The sequence below is a fragment of the Acartia tonsa genome, chromosome 13, assembly GCF_053477335.1.
Source record: "Acartia tonsa isolate MP-2025a chromosome 13, ASM5347733v1, whole genome shotgun sequence".
NCBI classification, from domain to species: Eukaryota; Metazoa; Arthropoda; class Copepoda; order Calanoida; family Acartiidae; genus Acartia; species Acartia tonsa.
In genome coordinates this window covers 29630090-29642158 of record NC_137272.1, presented here as the reverse complement: position 1 = coordinate 29642158, position 12069 = coordinate 29630090, and the positions used below count along the sequence as shown (strand labels likewise).

At 32.9% G+C, this 12069-nt stretch overlaps 2 protein-coding genes across 2 annotated transcripts; both read right to left on the bottom strand.

Moving 5' to 3' along the window:
- Positions 1 to 151: 151 nt before the first annotated feature.
- On the bottom strand, positions 152 to 1897 carry LOC145304601 (uncharacterized). Its single transcript, XM_080146518.1, has 2 exons — positions 1839 to 1897; positions 152 to 1475 (listed from the first exon to the last, which is right to left on the bottom strand). Exon 2 carries the CDS (start codon positions 1428 to 1430, stop codon positions 276 to 278), a length of 1155 nt encoding a protein of 384 aa, XP_080002644.1. The 5' UTR covers positions 1431 to 1475; positions 1839 to 1897; the 3' UTR covers positions 152 to 275.
- Positions 1898 to 2491: 594 nt separating this feature from the next.
- On the bottom strand, positions 2492 to 9292 carry LOC145335246 (uncharacterized). The gene is made up of 9 exons (XM_080180983.1): positions 9282 to 9292; positions 8643 to 9142; positions 7845 to 7937; positions 7602 to 7717; positions 6734 to 6960; positions 6087 to 6153; positions 5512 to 5654; positions 4524 to 4686; positions 2492 to 4156 (listed from the first exon to the last, which is right to left on the bottom strand). Exons 1-8 carry the CDS (start codon positions 9290 to 9292, stop codon positions 4566 to 4568), a joined length of 1278 nt encoding a protein of 425 aa, XP_080037109.1. The 3' UTR covers positions 2492 to 4156; positions 4524 to 4565.
- Between the last annotated feature and the right edge of the window lie 2777 nt (positions 9293 to 12069).

The following is a 12069-nucleotide window of genomic DNA, read 5'->3' as shown; positions in this document are numbered from 1 at the left end:
TTAACACAGAATAAAAGTTTATTTAATTATATATCACACCTATTAACTTAACAAAATAATTATATTAAGATTTGGATTATTAACTTTGTATAAATTGCATCATATATTTTTCTATTATTCATATTATTGTTATGGAAAGATTTTCAAGATGTTGACATCTTCGTTTATATTCATTCTACACTACATGATATTATAAAACTGGGTACAAAAAAATCATGAAATATTAATATAGTATTTTGATTATTTAGCAAATGAAGTCAACAATTTTAATACACTTAAGCTTTGTTTTGTGTTTCTTTTTCTTGTCTCTTCCTCTTACAGATTGGTTTGTGAAACTTCCAGTCCAGCACCTGACAAGCTTTGGAACAGTACACAGCAAAGCCACAAGCTGCACACTTCTTCACTGTAGATATTTTACAAAGTGTACGCTCACATTCATGTTTCCTTTTAGGACATGCTTCTCTTAGTTTTATAGCTAACTCAGGTTTAAAATTACAATCTGTCTCAGATTTATCTCTTATTTCAAGTGCTTCGTCATAGTCCATAGGCTTGGCATTGTAGCTCAGCAGTAAATTAACTATATTCCAAAAGTCATGTAATTCACTAACTCTATTAACGGCTAAACCAAGAATACTTTGAAATTGCGTGTAAATATTTGGATTAGCCCCATACTTGAGTAGTATCAATACAAACTCATAACACTCCTCAGAGTTTCCATAGAGTGCATAAAGGATTGCTGTTTGTCCAAGAATATCATGGGCATTTGGATCCGCACCAAGTTTTAGAAGATTTTCCAAGATCTTGAAATGTTGGTTTTCATTGCATCCATGATACATTGTGCGAATATCTCTTATATTTTCCTTAGTTAGGTATGGTATCTGTTCTATATACATCATTCTTCTACCAATAATGGCAGCAAACAAGAGGGTTATCTTTGGATACCCTTCTCTCCTACTCAGTGTTCTCCTAAGCTCTTCCTTAGAAAGTTTCTCTATGTGATCATAGAAATCTGAATAGTTACCAAAATACACAAAGAAGAATAATTCAGTGTAGTAACCCATTCCAACAGGATTAAATTTGCTCCCAGGAAGATCTGAACCATCACATATCAAATAAATATTAGCTCCATATTCCATCCATGATTCAAACTTTTGAACTTCAGGGTTTTCAAAACTTTCCTTTGGAGGGTTATTTCTTAGTTCCTTGTTTAGTTGCTCATATTTATTTGCAATCCAAGCATCAGGTAAATAAACAAAGACTTCTGGATTATATTGTTTCAATTCTCTTAATGAAAATGGAACACCCTCACCTTCAAATACTTTGTGCTTTCTTTGAATTTGTTCAAGTTTAGAATACAATTCCTCACAGGAGCTACAGTTGAACAACCTTAACCACTCAGCAATATCCGTAAAAGATAAATTAGAAGACATTGTTTCAGCTTTTCTTTTCAACAATTTTAAGGATCAGAAATTCAACTGAAAAAATTGTATATTAGCAATCAAGAAATTGTCTGAAAATCTTTCACATACATAACAGCTGGACTTTGAGCTTTTTAAAGAAAGTCTTCTTATGTGTAACATTTCGTGAGAATTTGTTGACATTTTTCGCTGTTTGTTCATGACATCATGGCAAACAATTTTGTTATCAAATTCATATTAAAGTAACATTTTCTAAAATATTATCTTTCTTGCTTAAATAATACAAACAAAAATATGACTGACTGACTTACACTACAAAATTTTTATCAAACCAGGGACCAACAGAAAACCTTCTAGCTCCAATATGAGCTGGAATTTAGACTCCCATCCAAGTGAAAATATTAAATATAAACTGAATACCTTATAAATTATTAATTCTTCTACGTTGTAATCACAATCAGCTCTAACTAGAATTACCAACTAGATAACAATGTTTAAAACGCCTCTTCATAAATTATATTTTTTTACTAAAATTATTTTTATTTTTAACCACAGTTTATTGATAACAATTAATCAAATTTAATTTCACAACATATACGAATAATAAAACATTTAAGTTTAACTATGTAATTAAATTAAAGTTAAACTGTATAATGAAATTCTTACATGTTCATAGTAAAAAGTATTTTGATATTTATTCATAGAGCAATTCGTTTTCTTAATTAACTAGTAAAATTCGGGAAAATTGTGTGATTTCTAGCGAGCACTGAACCAGACCCCCCCCCCCCAAACATTATTTTGAAACAAATAAAAAAAAATAAGGGCTAACTAGTTCACCTAACCTGAAGTTGATTACGAACAAATAAACTCCCCCCCCCCCCCCCCCAATTATTTTCATTTTTTTTTATTGAGGAGAGGGTGAATTTCTGTGCAAAAGAGCTAAATTAAAGTTTAAGTTAGTTATCTACTAGTGACCTTTCCACGTTTAAAATTTCTATTAAATGTTTTTAAAAGATAAAAATAACCAATTAAAAAAATTAAATATTATTACAATAGAACAATAATACATAACATTTAAAAAATATACAATTTTTCATTTTTATCTTCAAATTATACATATATAAGACTTGTTTTAAGGAAAAATGTTTGAAATATATAGGTCTTGTAAAATGGCCTTAAATTCTCCGAAAACTCTTCAACCTATAAATCTAAATTAAATCTTTAATTTGGATTAATAGATTAGATTTCTTGGAAATATTCATACCAGTCTCACTTGGTTACTTTTCACAATAAAGACAAATTTTTAAAGCGAAGCTCTTTGTTAGTATCGGCCGCCCGTAACATATATCGATTTCCAACATTTTTATGATTTCTGTAATATTTAGGTACAATTTAAAAGCGTAGCAACTCTATAATCGTTATTAATAAAGTCCATTTGAAACATGTTAATTTTAAAAGAATATTCGTCAAAGTTATCATCTGACTTTAAAAAAAAGTATTTTAAGAAGATTAGGCAATATGGAATAAGAATCGTGTCAATAAGCAATATTTGTCATTTGTTGGGCTCTGCTTATATGGATGTTGTCATCCTTGTGTTTTTGACCAATGATAATGAATATACAACAAGGTGATATCAGGGACTGGTATGCTGCACCTGAAGAAAATCTAGTTTGTCCCATGGATATTGTAATTTGTTGATGAATCTAACAGTATTTACTTTGCTGTCTTTGACTTAGGGTACTGGAACTACTGCAACTTTTCTTATTTTGGCTACATTTAAAGAGTTAGGGGACTAGCGCACATAATGCCGCTGAATTTGATCTGCTGGCAGACAAAACTCATTAAAAATAATAAACACAAACAGACACTAAAATTCACAATAAACAGAATTACTTCAGTTTAAAAGTATTTTTTCTTAAATCTCATTGAACAGATAAAAACTCTTCTGTGATATTTTCTCAATAGATAATCTATTACACCCTCATATTTGAAAATCCTTAACTTTATTTACTGTTGTTTATAACTATAGGTACTAGGATAAAAGAGTTACAAGGGTGATTTTACTAGTGACTATTACAAAATGGTTACATTGATAATTTTAAAATAAATATTTTTTCCTAGAATTTTTTTTTTGATTTTCTAAATTAGATAAAACGTTTGAGTTTGTTCAGGAGGGTGAAGACATATGCCCAAAAGTTGGGAGGCAAAATAGATTTTCTTCAGGGATTCCAATACCTGTCCTTGGGTGAAATAATGGTTGTTTCCAGTATGGCTTCGAAACCGATCTACGCCATACCGAAAAATCATGTATCGTATTAAATTAACAACCAATCTTCCATGAATAATAATAAAAAACTAAAATATTAATAAATGGTTAAAATCTTAAAATTTTTATTTTAATGTCTAGGCAGCTTTCCACGGATAGTACAAGGCCAAGGACAATAAGACAGAGATCCATTCTAGGATTTTTATTTATTGTTGTGTGTGTGTTTAAAATTGTACACACTACGATTTATGATTTTTCAGTACTGCTCATCAGAACTGGTTTTGATCTTGCGTTAATGATTCGAAGTCATGCTAGAAATGATGATAAAATGGTGATGATAGTGAATAATTACAATATTAATAAATGAAACAAAATACATGAAATTTGAATGTTCAATATTTTTTCTCACAGATTTTATTCCTCCAAAATGTTGACAGTTTAAAGTTTGATCAAGGTTTTGATATCCAAACATCTAAAATTCATAAGAAATAAAGATATTGAAAAAATTCTACCGTAGAAATGTTTAAATTTTCCCCCGCGTTACATTGAATAAATAGATTTGTAGAACAAAATTAAAATTAGAAAGTCTAACTTTCAAAATTTTCCTCCACCTTAAGAAAACACACCCTGATAAAACTCAGCTTATACAAAAACAAAATTAATTCGAAAAAATCACGAAACTATTGGGTGGTAGTCAAATGCTTTTTTTAAAGCCAAATTTATATATATAAAAGTAATCGCAAATATAGGTATTAAATAAAATTGTCCACAATTAAGAACAATTTGACTTAATAAGAGCAGTTGACTAAAATAAAGCAATTCAAACAACAAAAAATAACCTCTTTATGAAGAATTTTTGTCTTTATTCTATGCCTTGATGTTTAGTTGTCTACAGCCTCCATAAAAGCGGCGTTGAATGCCTTGTTCAGGCTCAACATCTTCATGACCTGTCCATAGGCCTCATCCGCTACCAGATTGTCAAATCTTGTTCTCAGATATTTTCTAAAAAAAAGTATATATATATTATTTCAGTAACCTCCAAAAGTTCCAGGACAAACGCAGGAGTGACAAACGTCGGAATGGATAAACGCAGTAGGGGGCCCTTGCAGGGGCGTCCAAGCTTTTTATTTTGGGGGGGGTAAAAATTTTTTAAGGGAGGGGTTATTCGTTTTTGGGGGGGGTAAAATGGCGCGCAAAGCGCGCCGCAAATTTTTTTTATCCCCCCCAAAATTTTTACCCCGGGGGTAAAATTTGCTTGGGGGGGTAATTACCCCCCCTGAAATCTGTTGGCAGGGGTAAATTTAGTTTACCCCCCCCAAAATTTACCCCCGTGGTAAAATTTTTTGGGGGGGGTAATTTAAATTTTATTAAATATATAGTATAAAAAATTTTTTTTTATTAGAGTTTTTTTATTTTGGGGGGGGTATTTACCCCCCCAAAATTGTTTGGGGGGGGGTAAATTTTAAATGGGGGGGGGGGGGTAAAATGAAAAAAATTTTGGGGGTACCTACGGCACCCCCAAAATCGTTTGGGGGGGTAATCGCCCCATTACCCCCCCCCCTTGGACGCCTATGGGTCCTTGATGAGGGGGGAATTGAATCCCAAAACCCATTTTTATAAATTTAGATGTTAAAAAAAGTTTTTAAAAATTTGAGGGGCCTCTTTTTTGTGGGGGGGGGGTGGTATCCTCCCCCCAAATAGTTATAAAACTTCCTAGGATCTATTAGAAGCTACTTTGTTAATGAGAACCCGATCGGTTCAGCAATTAGCGAGATCCTTCGGTACAAACAAACAGACATCCTTACTATATCATAAGTAATATTTTACCTAAGCTGCGTCCTAGTCTCATTGACAATAGAGTTGATATGATCCAGGTTGTTGAGATTCATCTCTGGGCTGACCGCACAGAACTGCAGCGTGATCAGGAACATTAGGATGTTCTTGTCCTTCAGCAGACCACACGTGGACCTACCAGTTGTCACATGATGATGCATCAATTTATACCCAGGATCTTAATGGACAAGACATTTATATACATCCACCTGAATCCATTCCACAGTGTATACACAAAATTTTCCCTTTTGTAGATTAATTTTGGGTGGAGCCAAAAATATAAAAAACATATCTTTTAGACGGGACAATTTAGCCGCTACGCCCGTAGAGGCCTAATTGGGTACTTGAGCTAGGGAGGTGGGGGGGAGGGATAGTCAGCTCCTCCTTTCAATTTTAGTTTTAAAAAGAAAAAAACTTTTAAAAATTTGGGGAAGGTTTCAATGTTTTTTAATAGGGGTAATTTCTCTTGGGAGGGTGTTGGTACCCTCCCCCAAAATATAAACCTTCCCAGGACCTATGAAAAGCTACAGTTATTTTTTATACAAGGAACAAGTGATGCATTTATTCCTGACTGTTTCCAGTATGTGAAACACTTTAGGTCTGGATTTCAACACAGGATGGTGCTTGTATACGTCTCTGAAAAAAAAATGGGATTCATCACAAGAAAATTATATACATAGGTAGGGAAGCAAGTTTTAAAAAATTAGTTGAAGAAAAACACTATTATTATGAAGAAACAAGCTGGAAGGGGGTAAAATTACATATAAAAATACATAAATTTAACAAAATGTAAATTAAAATAACAAACCTTGTAAACTGAGTTACTTTCATATTGTGAGATTCAGACGTACAGACGAACATAACCTTATTTTAGAGTAGCTGCGCTACTAATATAAAAATAAGTTTTCAATAGAAGATGAATTAATATGCATCCCCAATGATGATAAACAATATTACCCATTCACTAGAAATTTTTTTTGGTTGAAGCCTCTTCCAGTTTTGAACTAATCAATCAGTAAAAGTACCCAAAGTTTCTAAGCCAACGAATAAAATCAAGTGTTTATATAATTTTGGGTACCAGTGTTATAATCAACACCCCCTGTCCCAATATTCCCAGATAATGCCAGATAAAACTGGTCGTGGCCAAACGTTTCAACCATTGATTTTAATACATTAAAAATACACGAAATAAAGCAGAGAAAAAAAAACTATTTACTTGATTCCGTCAAACGGCAAAATCTTCATTTCCCGGCAAATTTTCTCGTCCGAGTCGCTGATGGCATTCAGGATCTGGTCGTCATTGCTGAACATGCTGTTCCACAGCGAGAAGATGGTCAGGTACTTGATGTTGCCCCGCATAATTGACTCAAAATCAACGTTGGAAAAGTTGACAAACGGGCCGTCCGAGAGATACTTGGTGATCTTGATGGCCATTGATCTGTACCAATAGATATAATAGACTTAGATCCCTCTTCAAAATATTGGACCAATAAGAACAATCTGGAATATCATTGGTTAGAACGTGTACATATTTTTTAGTTTTCATCAATTTATATTAGGTCAACTGAAAATAATTGAATTTTCATAATAAAGCTAAATTCTAGGAAAATTAGACGGACTAATGTGTTTAACAGACCATTAGATAGCCTATCTAAGGTGATAAATCTATTCCTGTAGCCGTTTAAATAGACGCTGTTTGGGTAAGTGCCGAGTTTCTTACACCTTGCTGCCTCATGCCAATACTTTGACCCAAAGTTCATTTTCTTCCACTTTGTCCAGAAATTAGATATCTATTTTAACAAATGCTAATCTTATATCCCCCCTCTCTCTCTCCTAATTGGACAGCCCATCTAGGGTAATAAATCTATTCCTGTATCCATTCAAAAGAACATTGTTGGAGTAAATTCCTAGCATTTTACACCTAGCTATTTCATGCCAGTACTTTGACCCAAAGTTAATGTTCTTCCAGTTTGTCCAGAAGTTGGAAATCTATTTCAACAAATGCTAATCTTATTGGGCACTTTAAATTCCCTCACTTTGTTCTAATTTGACAATCTATCTAGGTTTTTAAATCTATTCCTATAGCCATTCAAGAAGACTGTGTCGGAGTAAGTGCCGAGTTTTTTACATCTGGCAACGTCCTGCCAGTGTCGAGGCCCGAATTTGATGCTCTTCCAGCTTTTCCAGAAATTGGATATCTATTTCAACAAATGCTAATCTTATTTTTGTGCAAATGATTGTGTGACTGACGGACAAAGTAAACTATAGAGTAGCCTCACTACAAAAAAAAATCCAGAAACTTGTGAATTTTAGCATTTGTTTTTCCTGCATTTGAATAAAGTTCTTTTCCTCAGTGGTGTATAGTTGTTCAAAGAAAGAAATATCCAACTTCAGAACACAATCAAGAATGGCTGTGTCATCTGTAATAAAAAAGATCAATATAATTCTGGGGTGTATCAAGGATCAATTCTTGGGTGTATAAAATAACAAGGATCAATATAATTCTGGGGTGTATCAAGGATCAATTCTGGGGTGTATAATTGTTCAAAGAAAGATGTATCATGCTTCAACACACAATCAAGGATGGCTTTGTCATACAAGGATCAATAAAATTCTGGGGTGTATCAAGGATCAATTCTGGGGTGTACTGTAAAATTATTCAAAGAAAGAAATATCTTGCTCTAGCAAACAATATAGGATGGCTTTATCATCCAAAATAACAAGAATAACAAAATCAATAAAAGCAGCGCTTCCAACCCCTTACCTTATTTTAAATTGAGAATAAGGCGGAGGGGGGGGGGGGGGGGTAGATTTTCATTTGTTTTGTTAGTTACTTTAGTTCAGGATTAGTTAGGTCTTATTGGGTACTGGGGAGTACCAGAGTTTTAGCTCCACGAAGGTAAAACTACCCCTGGCCCTTTATTCAATTTATTTTCAAAAAATAGAGGGGGAAGTTTCAGTGTTTCAGTCTATCCAAAAATTATATATTCATAAATTACTTTAATACAGAATGCTTAAAATTTACATTTTAACTTTATAAGTTCTGATTGTAGAGATGCTTCGCTTAATAACATAGTGCACAAATGTCCTAGAAATAATTATTCTAAAATCAGATAAAATCTCACCCATATTGATAATGCTTGTATCTTCAGAATTGTTCGGGGCCAGGCTAGTTGAGGACTGCTGTTGATAATCATTTGGGATGGTATTTTGAACCAGGCTAGTGGTCTGCTGTTGATTATTATACAAGCTGTTGTTCTGAACCAGGTTAGTAGACTGCTGTTGATTATTATACGAGCTGTTGTTCTGAGCCAGGCTAGTGTTCTGCTGTTGATTATTACACGAGCTGTTGTTCTGAACCAGGCTAGTGGTCTGCTGTTGATAATCATTAGGAATGTTGTTCTGAGCTAGGCTAATGGTCTGCTGTTGATTATTATGCAAGCTGTTGTTTTGGGCCAGGCTAGTGTTCTGCTGTTGATTATTATACGAGCTGTTGTTCTGAACCAGGCTAGTGGTTTGTTGTTGATAATCAATAGAAATGTTGTTCTGAACCAGGCTAGCGGTGTGCTGTTGACAATTGTTATCAGATGTGTAACCACACGTGGGGTTGCTTGTAACACTCTCACTGTGGCAAAGTTTTAGGTTTTTAACATTTTGGCGGATTTTTTATTAGGACGGTATCGAATGTCGTCTTTTACAAGAGAATTTGGCATTAACAAGACAAGAAAGAAAAGCTAAGAGTAGGATATAAATTCTATTTTTACGACTCAAACATGTTAAAGAAGTTGCCTTCAACAAGAAAATAAAAGGTGAAGTCTAAAGTTAGCTCCCAATTACTCTACTGATTCTTGAGAAACAGCATCTAACGTCTTTCTAAAGTCAAGCTGTAATTTATAGTCAGATTATGAAAGTTTCGATTTTCAATCGTAATCACATCAAAAATAAAGACTTTAATGTAATTGAAACTTTTGTTAATGGTTTTTGAGGTTCAAAAGTAGTGCAATCAAAGTATATTACTTCTAGCTTGATTAAGATATCATATATAATAGAATTAGTAGAAAAAAAGCATAAAACTTTCCTGTCGTCGTTGGATTGGTCTCCATAGCCCTCATCATCATTATCATCTAAAAATAAAAAGGTTCTAAATTTTTATCAACAAAATCTGAAAACGCTTATCATTTAATGATATAAAAGTATTATTAAAAGAATTAGTTTATTGTTTTTTAAAAAAAAACATGTAAATAAGGTAGAAAAACGAGAATTTTCTTTTTATGTGTCAGAATTACCTATGTTAGAGCTAGTCTAGAATTTAAAAGTGATAAAACGGACTTTTGGATTGTAAATTACACTGGTACCGAAAATTTAACAACCACATTTTATTATTTGTTGGCTCAAAAACTTTAGGCCCTTTCTTTGAATTATTTAGTTCCAAACTAATAATAATTTTCATCTAGAGAAGGGGTAATTTAGTCTATCTTCATTAGGTAAGTACATCCATATATTGCCCATTGTCTTATCCGTTAGATCCCTGGAAAAAACTTAACCTTCAAATAACCAAAACCAATAACCAATTAAAAAGCGAAACTAACATAACAGACAAATATTATCACAAATATAAAATACAAATAATATAAATACTTACTGAATACATGCTGTACCGAAGAGCTATGCATCCTCAGTTTCTTATGTCTGTACTTTATCTCCTCACTTATGCAAAGTAAGACCTCTGGGGGGCACTATCTATCTATCTATATATCCTAACCTACTGGAGTGCAAAGTAAGACCTCTGGGGGGCTCTATCTATCTATCTATATATTCTAACTTACTGGACTACAAAGTAAGACCTCAGGGTGGCTCTATCTATCTATCCTAACTTACTGGAGTGCAAAGTAAGACCTCAGGGGGGTTCTATCTATCTATCTGTATATCCTAACTTACTGGAGTACAAAGTAAGACCTCAGGGGGCTCATCGACTTCTTCTTTCACGTCCATAGTGTCCAACATCTGAAATAGATCAACAAGGATGATAACATACATAAAAGCAAAGGAAACGAATTATGCGCTATAAAATGCAATAAATATTGACATCGGTAGACTATTTCCCACAAAGTGCTTAGTCGAGCACAGACGCCTAAAACCAATTTTAAAATTGATGCTTTTCTTAAATGAAAAAAAGATTTCTGTCCTTTCGTGTAAAGACATACAAATCCGGCCCATAACATCTATAAATTGTTTTGCATTTATAAAAAAGCCTAAAAAGCTTCGCTTATAGAATACAAAGGGAGAGGTAGGTTGTGCTAAAATTCCGTAAAGGTGTGAGTTTTATGGCTTAAAAAAACATTAGTAGAACGATAATATTCAATAAATATGTGTATTCCGCATTGAAAAGAACTATAGATAAATTTACGGATTTTTAGCACAACCTACTTCCCCCTTTTAATATTCAAAAGCAGATTTAGGAAATCATTTTGGAGAAAAACCTAGCATTTTCTATCGATTAAGTAACATTTATAAAGTTAGTATAGCATTTAGATATTTGTAAACGTCAAATTGTCAACACAAAAAGAACAAAACTGTTATTTGATAAATACAAATATCAAATTACGTTAATACAACGGATAAAACTCTATAATTCTAAATGTCCGTCGGTCTGTCCGTCTGTCAACTAAATTAAGGGGGAAACGTGATTTTTAAAAAATATTTTTTTCAAACTATATACCCTTCCCCTTCTCTCTCTTATTACACAGCCAGTTTGACCGCTTCTCCTTTATTTGTTGTTTGGTTGTGCTAAAGTAAAGATCTAAACAGTAGCTGTGAATTTAAAATTTTATTTTTTATGATATATTTTAACATTTTGACTATTTTTGTATAATTCTTAATGCTTTTTTTTTCTCATTTATTTATGTTGTTGTTTTCTATTACAGATGCGATTGATAATGAAGATTTTTTTCTTTGAAATATATTTCGTTATGAAGCAGCAGTAGTTACTAATTTATAAATGTTATGGTTGAGATAGATTTATAACTGTTAAACAGTTAGGGAGTTGAATCCATTTTTATATAAGCAGAAATATAATCTATGATTATGGTTTGGACCCTCTAGAACTGTAATCTACCCTTCCACTTTCCCCTCTCTTGGTGAAGATATCTTCAACGCCGATACGATTTTTGAAATGTAAGATTCCACTTTCCCCTCTCTTGGTGAAGATATCTTCAACGCCGATACGATTTTTGAAATTTAAGATTCCACTTTTGCCTCTCTTGGTGAAGATATCTTCAACAAGAGAGACAAAAGTGGAATCTTATATTTCAAAAATCGTATCGGCGTTGAAGATATCTTCACCAAGAGAGGGGAAAGTGGAAAGGTAGATTACAGTTTTAGAGGGTCCAAACCATAATCATAGATTATATTTCTGCTTCTATAAAAATGGATTCAACTCCCTAACTGTTAAAAGTGATTTTCCCTGTTGCATTTTTCGTGAAGATTCCCTATTTTAATTAGCAATTTTTGATTTTTCATCTTCTATAATTTTTTTCTTGATTAATGACCACT